Consider the following 13,094-nt stretch of genomic DNA (forward strand, 5'->3'; position numbering starts at 1 on the left):
AATAAAAATAAATAACTAAATAATAAAATATTATTTTTATTTTATTTTATTTATTTAAATAAATTAATGCTATTTATTTAAAAAATATCAATAAAAATAATAAAATCATTTAAATAGTACTTGCAGGACCACCTCCTACCGGCCTCCCACCGCCCAGTGCGTTCACATAGAACTGCCCTCCTCCGGGTGCCGTCGGCCAGACAATGTCGCCTGGCGGCCCCCAGGTCGAGGGCGTTCTCTGTGGCCGCACCGACCCTCTGGAATGGGTTACCCACCGGGCTCCGGACGGCTCCCAACCTCCGCACTTTCCGCGCTGACCTGAAGACATGGCTCTTTCGGGAAATCCCTTGATCGGCTGTGTGATTTTAAATTGTGGGGATTTTAACTTGGTTTTTGGTTTTAGTATTTTATTATGTTCTTTTATTATGTAAGCCACCCCGAGTCCTACGGGAGAAGGGCGGCATATAAATTTTGATAAATAAATAAATAAATTAAATAAATCCCTGCAAGTAATCATTCAAACAATTGGATAAATGAAAAACGTTAATACTTGCAGATGGTGACTCTGCATATTCACTCAAATTAGATTGAAGATTTGGGACAGAGCAATATGGTTCAGGAAGAAACAGAATTGATCAAGTTGTTTGCAAATAGAAGGTAGATTAAAATATACTTGCAGGAAGTAATGAAGGGGTATTTTTTTGCAGTCACATTAGCACTCTCTTGTGCTATTTGTGGATTTTGATTAGTAAAAGCAAGTGGCCTTTCTAATTAGTTTCCCATCTCCTCCTCCTTCCTTAGGAGAAAGAACTCCCCAGAATGGGGGTTTTCCTTTTATCAAAGCAGCATGTGAGGAAAAAGCTGATGTTGAAAAGCCATCCTGTGTTTTCACAGTTATTTATAAAGTATCTCTGAGATTTAAGGTGTTCATATTTCATAAACAAGATGGCTTATCCATCGGCATAATAAAGGTAACTTACGTTTACAAGGTGTTGCAGAAAATTATATTGTATGGTTGCTTAGAACAGGCTTGGACCACATCTGCAAGTACAGTACAGTAATAACCACAGTGTTTATTAATGTAACTAAGAGGCTTAAACATGGATCAAGATAGATTGTAGTTCAAGCTTAAAATGTTAGCCTTAGGCATACCATTTACAATTGGGCTTAGTTTCTTATCGGCAAAGAGAGCTTCCTTACTCTGCAGTCTAATTGGTTGAACAGTATACAACATTGATAGAATGCGATGTCTGTGAAGATTCTCAGTCATCCAGATCACGGTTGTCTCAAAGATACTTTTTCAAAAGGCAACTGGACTTTGTTTTTCCTTGAAGACATTTAGCTTCTCATCCCAAGAAGCTTCTTCAGTGCACAGAATGCAATATTAAATATAGTCTTAATATTAACATATTGAATCTTAAGTTATAATTTCTGGAAGTCAACTCATCCATAATAACCCTAATTTATCTGAATTCAATTTCAACTTGTTGCCCCTTTTTCAGTCCACAACTGTCTCTGGGCAATTCTGCCTGCGCATATTTCTTATAATTCAGTTGGAAAGGAGAGATAGAATTAGATATCACCAGCATAGTGTTGTAACCATAATACTGAAAATCCAAGTCAGTAGATGAGATCGCTAGGGCTCGCTGCCTTAGAAAAGTGAGGAAAATTCTCAGGGACGACTCACACCCTGGTCAGCACTTCTTTACTCTCCTTCCATCAGGAAGGATACAGAAGCATAGCCAGCCGCACAAACAGGCTGAAGAACAGTTTTTATCCATGAGCTGTCAGACTCCTGAATGCAAAATAACATCATAACTATGTAGTACGATGGACTTGCAGGGCCGGCACAATGTGTAACATGTTCACACTGGTGCAATAGGACTGGGGATTTGTTAATATGATTTATTGGGTTAGGGATTTTCTGTCTTCACTGTGAATTGTATTGTGTTGGGTGGGTGCACTGAGGGAGCTCAACCAACCTCATTGTACATACAGTATGTTGTGCAGTGACAATAAAGATTTGAAATTTGAAATCTGAGCCATGGTGGCACAGTGGTTAAAATGCAGTACTGCAGGCTACTTCTGCTGACTGCTGGCTGCCTGCAATTTGGCAGTTCGAACCTCACCAGGCTCAAGGTTGACTCAGCCTTTCATCCTTCCGAGGTGGGTAAAATGAGGACCCAGATTGTTGGGGGCCATATGCTGACTCTGTAAACTGCTTAGGGAGGGCTGTAAAGCACTGTGAAGCGGTATATAAGTCTAAGTCGTATTGCTATAATATATATTACCCATCTGAGTGATCACCAAGCAGTTTTATGCAGACTTTGGAAAGCACATAAAAAGAATACAATCTGTTGGGTCCCCAAAACAAAGGTCAACAAACTGAGCAGAAATATACCACTACCACTCTCTAGTGGTACTTAGATATAGTAATGGAACCCCTGGAACCACTTGCCTTCTTTCTAAAGTGCCCCACACCATTCCAGTTACATTCTATGGTCAATGGTATCAAAGGTGACCAAGATATCCATGAAGTGGATCCATGAACTCCATCCATGACTCTTTTAAAAAGTAATGTCACCAAACTTGGCAATTAAGGCAACTAGTTGTATATTTGACTAGATGGATTAATTTCAATCTAGCTTCAAACTCCAATATAGAACTAGTTGTCTTAATTGCCAGTCTTCTTCCACGTTCACTTGTTTCATTATCATCAAACTTTTAGCACATTTTCCCTAGAAGGAAATAGTTATAACAAGATTGCCTTTTCTAAAACCTCATTATATACCACTATCTAGATTAAACACTATTATACAGTTACCTTATTTAAAGAATCACTAATCATTGCATAAACTCACTTAGTTGGAAGATTTGAAGAACAGGTCTTTGGCCTGACCTCCAGAAATGCCCCGTGCACTTTTGCAAGCCACAAAAATTGAAATAGATGCCAACAAAGATAACTGTTATTGTCACTTTTTTCTGTGAACACACTGGCACATATTAAAAAAATGAAATTCTGATGCCTGCTTTCAAAAGATACACATACACACACACACACACATTAATCACAGACCAAGGTATAATTAATTAATAAGCAGATAGGTGTTCCTATAACTTCATCTGCTTCCACAATATATGTAGCTTCTACAGTAAAAATCTCTACCCTCAAATTGTTTTGAAAACCTACCATACTAGATATTTCCTGCCCACCTACCTTGTTTCCTCGAAAATAAGACCCTGTCTTATATTTTTTTGAACCCTGAAATAATCGCTTGGCCTTACTGCCATGCACTCAAAAGCCCAATTGGTCTTATTATCAGGGGATGTCTTATTTTGGGGAAAACAGGGTAGACATTTGAAAGCATGCAAATGCAAGTAGATTAATAGGTACCACTTCAGTGGGAAAGTAACAGCGTTCCATGCATCTTGGCATTTAGTCATGCCGGTCACATGACCACGGAAGCATCTTCAGACAACGCTGGCTCCCTTGGCTAAGAAATAGAGATAAGCACTGCCCCCAGAGTCGGACATGATTGGACAGGGGAAACCTTTACCTTTTACTAGATATTAAGTGGCCAATTACATTCATAAATTTGCTTGAATTCTTACAGGATAAAAGTGTTATAGGGGTCAAGAATGTAATGCAAGGTTCCCGTAATAAACTTACATACAGGCTGCTTGCTAGCTTTTCGTACATTTAGCAGAGCAACATACAGAAAAACCCTTATACTAGGATGTTGGGAACAGGGTTTATGTGTGCATCTCTACAAGTGTTTCTCAACATTTAGTGGCTTTAAAATGTGTGGACTTCAACTCTCAGAGTTCCACACATTTTAGAGTTACTATGGTTGAGAAAACCTGCTCTATATATTTTAGTTTATTTGTGTTCAGTTGATTACTTGAACAGGACTATGAAAGTCACTAGAATGATACCAGGGAAAGCATTCCCAGGGTTAACATTATATCCAGGGTTAATACATGGGCATTATTGTTGTGTTCCACTTTTTTAGCCTCTACCATTTTTAATATATTATTGAAAGTGTTTCATTTTTTTTAGTTAGAGCAGCATTTGAAATAAAGCCTAATTATCCTGATTTATTTTTGTCTGAAGAATGTGGAACATCATTTATTGGAACATTTTCTTTCAGAGATGACCCCATGTCCTACTTACCCACATAGGATTTTTTTTATTTCTGTTCTCTGTTGACTAGTGATTTCTTAAAAATGATTATACTTGTTTCACTGATAGAGATTTTGGAGGCAGCTGACCCAATATCTTGTTCAGCTCCACAGAGAAAATAATTCTAAGAAGACTGTGTAATGCTGATGTTATTGTCATTCTGTGTGAGGGTTAAGCCTTTGCTCGTCTATGTAGTAGGAGTGTCAGCTAACAATAATTACTATTGACAAATGTATCTACACAAGTGTCTCTATTTTCCCCATGGTCTGATACAAATAATGGTGCCCTCCACCCTTCTGCAAAGTTCTCCAGAGTGGTGAGCTGTGCATTTGAGGAAACTGCATGATAGGAAAGTTTTCTGAAGTGTTCAAAAGGCACATATTGACAAAGCTTGCACAGATGGAGCTGTGCATGCACCCACTCTCTATATGTGCAAGTGGAGCTGTGCACACACTCATCCACAGCCCGGTTCAGAATGGACTGCAGCCCAGGAATTGGAGAACCCTGCTTTAAAGTCAAAAACTATTTTTAAAAACTCAACAGCAAAACACTACTCTGCTTTAATTAGTGCCTTGCAATATTGTCAAATGATTCAGTAGTTTTTCATCCCAAGCTTTGTATTTTGCACTATTTGTAGTTTATACTTAAATGTTAACACAATATTTGCCTACCAGTTGAATGTACTAATTTGTCAAATATTCCAGTATTGCTAGAAAAGATGGGATGGGGACCACTGATAAACCTGATAGATAAACTTGCTGTGAATTAAATAAATGCCTCTATTACATTTCTTGAATGGATACTAAGAAAAGAATGTGTTTTTTTTTTCTTCCCTTGCCTTCTATTGTTTTTAAATGATGTACTTGCATTTCAAGTCCTGAATTGCATTTACTTCCAAGGAATTGAAACCAAGAAAAATTGCCAACCATGACTTCATAAGGTTTAACTTTACATTGAGTCAACTTTCTTTGGAATAGATTAAGAACATAATTTTACAAATAAGAGATGAATTGAAAGCATAGATGGCTAATGAATGGAAGTTGCAGATTACAATCAGCTCAGTAGTGGAACTGAAGATTAAAACAAAACTTTTAATGGTTGTTTTTAGAATTCTTTTAACATTAGGTTCTCATTTTAGGATGTTGTGATTATATCTAGCAAGATACTAACCATATTGAATAAAGGTAACTATAGTGATCTAGTTTTTCTTACAGGATAGTATGTAGAATTGAAAAGTAAACATCTGTTCATTGCTTCTGCAAAATAAATAATATTTTACAAAGAAGACTATTTTTAAATTTTAAACATAAACATGATTTTAATGTTATTATTTTTTTTGCTAGACATAAGTAAATTAGTACACCAAAAGTAATACACTTTTTAAAAATTGCTGAATTTCAAGTTTGGAGGCAATAGCAATTAGAAGTACAAGAATAAAGGTGGATTTTTTTGAAGTTGTAAATATAAAAATAACTATACTAAGGGTACCTAATTATAAGGATGCTATATGATAGCATGCATTTGATTAGTTGGTACTTTCCAATCCATATGAATGCTTATGTTGCTTTACAAAGCTTGAGAAGTAAATGAGCAAAGCTTAAATTCAATCCCTTTTCTGCTTTTAATGTGGAATTTCTAACAAAACAATTTGCGACTTAGGTTCCAGAAAGTACCATATGTTGTGAAAACTTAGTTCAAAAGCAATATGCTTTTTAAAAGCCAAGGTTGGGGGGCGGGGGACAGGTGAGAGAGAGATATTATAACTCAAACCTTTTAAAGATTATTAAGCAAAGGTGACTTTTCATAGACACTGATCGCAAGGGAAGTACTTATTTTAATCAGTCAGCAGAAGTATGAATGACTGTGATTTTTCATTTCAACCAGCAATGCAGATAGATCCAAAATAATAAAGTAAAGGAAAAGTAAAGACTATATTAATATAGGAAAAGAACAGATGTGTATTAAGAAGGCATCCTAGTTAAACCGAAGTAGTGTTTTTTGACCCTATGAAAATATTAATACACTAGCAGTAATTCTTCAGTCAGATTCAGGCCACAAAGAGAACGGCCAACTTCTTTGTTATTGCTAGATGTGCAGCCTCTAATTTAGAAGAAACAAAATTTGTACATGATAATGAAGCAGAAGATCAAAGTTCAAAATTAGGTTGCTGCATCACTGGATCTCAATCTAAAAGGTGTCATGTGACCCAGAGACATTTTTTTTTTTTTACTACAGAGATACCCAGATTAGAATGAGCAAGTTTGACTTAATAATAATGGAGGAGGGGAAGGACTGAGGACTGAGCGAACATTATAAGAGCACATCACATCATGGTATTCTGTAAGGGGAAGATGGGTCAGTTTAATATTCAGATCAAATCTTTATTACAGCCATAGACCAGCATAATTCAGTTTAATATTTCTTGTTCAGAAAAGCAAGAATACCAGCTATTATCTGCAGGTAGGGAAAATTGTTAAATATTTCATTCCTCCTAATTCATTTTTGCTTCCCTGCTACTGTATAATGGAGGACTTTAGATGCAAAATTGTCATTTTGGACAGACTGATGTAAAATATAATCTTTTCTAAAATCATTATACTTTCAACTCTGCTTAACAGTTCAAGAGTTTGAGAGCTTTTGGTTGAGGAAAAATGTCTAGATGGATACAATACTGTTAACCAAAGTCTGTGTGTACAAATAAACATGGATATACATTTGTGACAATACATATTGGGAATATATACAGCTTTTACACTGTTTCCAAGACAAGGCTTTTATATTTTTTAAAAAGGTGAAACAGTTTAAATTCTAAATGAATTGAAGGGTACTGAAACTACTACTTGGAAAGAGGATGGTATTACATAGCAATTGCTAAGGCTTGGGACCCTTAAGTTAAAATGTGAACTTGTAGATTTACAGTTTATTGGCAAGTTTGAAGATGTAGTGAGATCTGAAGATACTGAAATTCAAATAATTGTTGACCTCCCTGAGACAGATTTCTGGAGACTTAACCATGTGCATCTAGAGGGGAAAAAAGGGTATATATTTCCCTTTATCAAGGACGTTTTGCTTAATTAAAGCTGTGAGGAACTAAAAATATAGGCTTTCTAAGATACACACTTAAGACATTGTGAAAGGCTTTAATGAATATACTTTTTAAATGTATACGTGTTTGGAATTGGCTATGATGCAGAATAAAGGGTTCTGTTAGAAAAGCAGAGAGGATGGAACAGAAGGTTAAAGGGTATTTTGGAAACAAACAGCTGGACCAGCTTATTTAAACAGAATCAAGGATTGGGAGCTGACCTCCATTTGACTTCTAGGGGGAGGAGCAAGAATGTCATTTTATTACTTTGGCTAGAAGGAAAATGTTCTTTCTTCTGAAAGCACCCTAACATTTGGGCTGTTTTTCAGAATAGTTATTAAACACAAAATACTTAGGAGAAAGTCAACTGTTAAGCCTTTGTGGAAAATGTTATTTAAAGAACCAAGGGCCATGGCATGTATGTTTCAGCTTGTATCTTGTCCAGGATCACAAAGAGGAAATGTTAAATTAAAAAAGACATTACAATGAAATTTTGTCACTTGAAGGCTTCAACCTGAAATTTTCCCCTTCCCTCCCCCCCCCCAACATATCAGGGGACAACTTTGTTGCTGATAGCTTTAACATACAGTACAATAAAATAGATCTTCATAAAAAAGAGCTGAGAAGCATTTATTTTAAGTCGTCTAAATTTTCTTAAGCAAGCATTTTAGTCTGCTGGCTCCGTAAATGCTTCCCATTAAGAATAGATAAATATTCCTAGTTTTGGATGAGTATCCAAAACTTTTCTATCTAATTGTTTGTACTATCATTAGTTTTACTGTTACCATTATTCTATTATTTAATGAAATAAGTGTTGTAATGTTGTATACAGTAAGCTTATAGTTCCCTCTGTATATTGCTTCACTTTTGTCACAGAACACAGATAGGATCTTTTCTTCTTGAAAAAGTGGTCTTGTAGATTGCTTCCAATAGATGATTTCATGGAGAACAAACTTGAATCTATTTATGATACAATGTTTCCCACTTGTATATTTTTAGGAGAATTACTGTATTCCAAATGGATTCTAAAATTACAAAATAACAGAGTTGGAAGGGACCTTGGAGGTCTTCTAGTCCAACCCCCTGCTTAGGCAGGAAACCCTACACCACTTTAAACAAATGGTTATCCAATATCTTCTTAAAAACTTCCAATGTTGGAGCATTCACAACTTCTGGAGGCAAGTTGTTCCACTGATTAATTGTTCTAACTCTCAGGAAATTTATCCGTAGTTCTAAGTTGCTTCTCTCCTTGATTAGTTTCCACCCATTGCTTCCCATATTGGCTTCTGGATGTTGTTGGTCTGGAAGCAAAATACTTTCAGGCGACCTCTTAAACTGATAAACAGTACCCCATAAGTCTGAGGCTCGCAAGCATGTGCAATTTATCTCCAGCTGGAGACCTTATTGATCTAGGATTGCTTAAAATCAGAGTCCCAACTGCCACAAATGGGAAGCCTTTCCCAGCAGAGAGGACCCAGCCTGACAAGGTATATCAAATCAGTCCCTGTTCTGATGGGGAATTTGACTGTTAAAGCAAATAGGCATACCAACCTATCAGTATACCCATCCTTAACATAAATGTGGAAGTTTATATAATTTCCAGCTTTGTAGCCACAATTGTTGTGACACTGTTTGTTTTTGCACTACACACACACATACACACACACCATGGCTGCTAATCAGATATAGATAAGTGCTGCTTTTCAAGAGGTAAAGCAAGTTCTTTACTGTATCTCTGTCCCTGAGGCACAGTTAAAAGATGTTTGCATAAGACTATGGGAAAAATGCAAACTTACTGAAACTGGTGAAATAGGAGAGGTTCATTTAGATCCAGTAGTTAAATACCAGGCTAGAAACTGGGAGACTGTGAGTTTTAGTCTTGCCTTAACTATGAAAGCTGGCTGGGTGACATTGGGTCAGTCACTGTCTAAGCCCAACTCATCTTACTTACTGGGTTGTTGTTGCAGCAAATTGGAGGAAGAAGGAGTAATAGGTATGTTCACAGCCTTGAGTTATGTATTTAAAAAAATCTAAAAGTCTAAATAGTATGAGTCAGTATCTAACATGTTTAAAGAGCACCAGTTTGGAGAATGCTATTTTACAGATTTCTGTCTGAGGGCATCAACTAAGTGTATCAACTAAGCTACTTGACTCAGTGAGGTCCTCAGGAAGCTGACAAGCATAAACATACATTCCTCTTAATAGCACACTTGATGTTTTCTATGCCTGGAAATTAAAATTGCCTTCTATAGGTAAGGGTATCTATAGTGGAAAAATCAATTGTATGATAGTACTTCATGATAAATGGGAAAAAAACAACAATTGCTTTGTAATCTTCCTTTGAAAATTTGCATGGAAATCATTTTCTGACAGTTTTCAAATTAGGGGTAATATATGATAGCTCATTGAAGAGAAAAATAGTTTTAATTGTTTATTTCGTGGTTTTTCTAATGAGAGAAGAAATATGGAAGCCTTTTGCTGACTAGTTTGATATTTGTGCTTAATACAAATAGCTATCCAATGATTTGACCTAAGAGTTTACATTTTCGCTTTTATCTAAAAAGGAATGGAAGTTCACAGCAGTGTTTTATAGGTGTAACCTTTATGACTGGGGTAGCAGCATGAGCTATCATATTTGCAAACATAGCGGGAACAAATTAGACAAATGGCATATGGAAATATTACTGAGATAAATAATTAACAATAAATAAATAAACCTAATTAAAAATTCATTCTTAATTTCAGTGAAACAGTGAAGATAGGACAGTTTGATACCATAAAAACAACATTCTTCAAAAGTGTTGTGGATGGGATTGGTGTTCAAGATTCTAGCCTGTTCAGTATAGTGTGGAAGGAAGCGGAAACTTAAAATTCAAGCCTCATTGTTGTTGTTTTCCTCCCCCTCTGTTTAAAGCTAGATGGCAATGGCTGGTTTGTGGATTGGGAATATCAAGCAGGAATGTTATTTAAAATCAGGTCACAGTAGTGTGGATAAAAGGCCTAAACAAAGTTCAGTGCCTTTAAATAGACATGAAATAGCCAACAACAAAAGCTGAAACTTTGTGATTTTTTTTTTATTTCCATTCTAACATTTTATTTTTCATTCTTGAAGAGAGTGTCATATTTCAACCAGGCAACAAAGGACGATCTAAGATAAGATTTAAGATAAGATAGACTCCCCAGAAATCCTTTCTGCTGTGTTAATATTCAGTGGTATTTGTATGAAAATGAAGAAAATAAGTATGAAATACTAGTTATCATGGATGCTCATGAAGGGATGTACTTTAATTTGGACTTTACATTTATGTTATTAGGACTGCAATAGTTATTTGCATTTCTATAAATAAAGTCATTAAATGTAGAGGAAATTACTTCTGAATAGATATGTATAATACACGATTAACTTCAGTTAGCTCTAATTAACCACTTTTACTTTGTACTGTAATAATCTCTTTTTTTCATAATAGTTTCAGAATGAATGAAGGTTAGGGTTCATTAGAATATAAGTTCAAATGACAAATTTTAACTATGCTTTATCTGAATCGGGTCACTTGTTGCCTCAACCCAATCTAGTTCTGTGATACACTAATTAAAGTTTAATAAATTGATTGTTTTAATTGTTTAAATCTTGGCAGGAGGAAAAAAGTTGCATCACTGTATAGCTATGATGGAAGCAGAAAGAAAAGAAAAATAAATACTGTATAGAAGAAATGGATTACAGTGTTGTCCAAAGCAGTGTGACCTGCTGGAGATAAAACTCCAGACATGTTCTTATTTGATGGTGAACTACCATTATTAATAAAACCATTACAACAAAATTATGGTTGGGAGAAGCAAGGAAGGCTTTGATAAAATAATGAGAGGGGAAAAAGAGAATTTACTAGAAAAATATTGCTAATTATGTTAAGTGTGAGTGGGAAAGGGAATGAATGCTTTTACGGATTGGCATCTTTTTCTCACCCAGTTCCACCTCCTCCAGCATAATCTGAATTGAAAAGAACTAAATTGATCTTGTTTCCTGAAAATTCTGCCAACTCCCCCATGAAAAGATGAAATAAAAGTGTCCAACTGTGGCAAAGGGAGGCCAGCATAAATCAACTCACAATCCAAACTTGCATTTTCAGAGGTCATCAGAGAGGTTACGAGTTTTGCCGCATTTGAATGTACACTAAAATTAACTCCCAGGGAACATATACCAACCATCTTCCAAGTGCTGAGTACAAGCATAGGGGGCTTTTAAAAAAATAAATAAATAACAGTTCACTCTCTTTTCTTGTTCCAGGTTTATTAATGCTAGAAGAAGGATAGTTCAGCCCATGATAGACCAGTCCAACCGAGCAGGCAAGTTTTCAATATTAACTGTAGCCCTGTCTTGCTGACAGAAAACATTCACAAGCCATTCACCAGGAGATCTCTTCTTGGTAAATAATTGGGAAATAATGCAGAGAATGGCTGACAAAACAAAGTCCGCCATGATTTATTTCAAAGTTAGTGGATTTAGTACAATTGAGCATATTTTGGAGGTAAACTTATCCTGTCAGCCATAAACTACATGGTTGCTTACTGAATCTTAATACCAGACATACATTATTGTTTTTTTAAAAAAAATATCTTTTCCCAGCTATTTCTGCTATTATGACACTCCCTGGTGCATGGCTAGATATAGAATTGCTGTAAACTTTATTACCTGTCCAAAGGGCAAAAGGGTCACGGTGCTTGTGGAATTCAGTAAAGTTCAAAGACATTCAGTTAAGGTAGAACTACATGTGCTTTAATAAAGAAAGGCAGCTTATCTAGCTTTTAATGTTCTGTTAGAATCTTAAAATTCACGTGCTGATTTTTTAAGTGGCTGAAGGTTTTTGCATCTGTATCTTCCACTTATCCTTCACTTTGGGGTATCTGTATTTTGATATGTATGAACCTTATAATCATCACACTGACTTCTATCAAGATTCAAAATAGCAAGGCTTTAATTCTTTCTGGATATTCTACATGTTTATTTTTCCATGTTATTGCCAAATACAAAAATGTATCTTCCAGGCATTATATGCATGGTGATTATTTTCAGGGAAGAAATACCAGCAAGACTAGCCAAGATTATCTACTCTTAAAGATTATTTAAACATTGGTTAAGTATCTGTACATCTTCCTGGTCAATCTACAAGACTCATAAAATGCCCTGCAGTGACTGAAGCAAAACCTTAAGAGGAGCAATGGAGCTAGTGGTGCCATGCCATGGTCTCTGCATGCATTTCAAAGTCTGATGATTTAAACTATAAACATCTACGTAGAGTGGGGTCATATTATTCACCTCGGAATTTTTCAGCATTTGTGGACTTGATGAAAACATTCCTAAAATCTTTCCATGCGCTATGGCATTGGGATAAATTTCTCATTCTATTTTCCAAGGAGCCTAGCCTAATAGATACGTGAAGGAAATGAAAAAGGGACTGCTGCTTCTTCAGGAACACATGGTATTTCTCGTTGAGAGAATGGTCCATAGAGAAAGCCATTGCCATTCTCAATAAGAAAAACCACAGGTTGCTTATTGCAACTCTGCTTCTGCTTAAAGCAGTGGTAGGGTTGTTTTTAACTGCTAGCCCTCCTCCCCACCCCCATCCCCACCAGCAGCTCTGGAATTTTTATTTATTGTCTAATATTCTTCCAAAATGTGAGCTGCTTTCCCCAGCCATCTCCATTTATGGCAGAGAGATAGTCCCAAGCAATAAATATCTTTATTGAAATGGGGGAAGGGATCATTTTTGACCCAGCGAAGTATTACCAATCTTTTTTTTTTTTATCGAGATTTGTATATATGTATTTGAG

The 13,094-nt window shown here is 35.9% G+C and overlaps 1 protein-coding gene across 3 annotated transcripts in view; it reads left to right on the top strand.

Moving 5' to 3' along the window:
- MEIS1 (Meis homeobox 1) overlaps nucleotides 1–13,094 on the top strand; it is a 176,289-nt gene that overhangs the window by 157,521 nt on the left and 5,674 nt on the right. For 2 of the 3 annotated variants that reach the window (XM_087882278.1, XM_087882277.1), the window contains exon 10: nucleotides 11,551–11,609. In XM_087882278.1, coding sequence (XP_087738404.1) covers nucleotides 11,551–11,609 — 59 coding nt within the window. Of the gene's footprint in view, nucleotides 1–11,550; nucleotides 11,614–12,685; nucleotides 12,698–12,840; nucleotides 12,846–13,094 lie in introns of all 3 variants that reach the window. The other variant, XM_087882276.1, reaches the window with a different exon arrangement.

This window comes from Pantherophis guttatus, chromosome 1, assembly GCF_059756535.1.
Source record: "Pantherophis guttatus breed Tessera chromosome 1, ASM5975653v1, whole genome shotgun sequence".
Classification (NCBI taxonomy): domain Eukaryota; kingdom Metazoa; phylum Chordata; class Lepidosauria; order Squamata; family Colubridae; genus Pantherophis; species Pantherophis guttatus.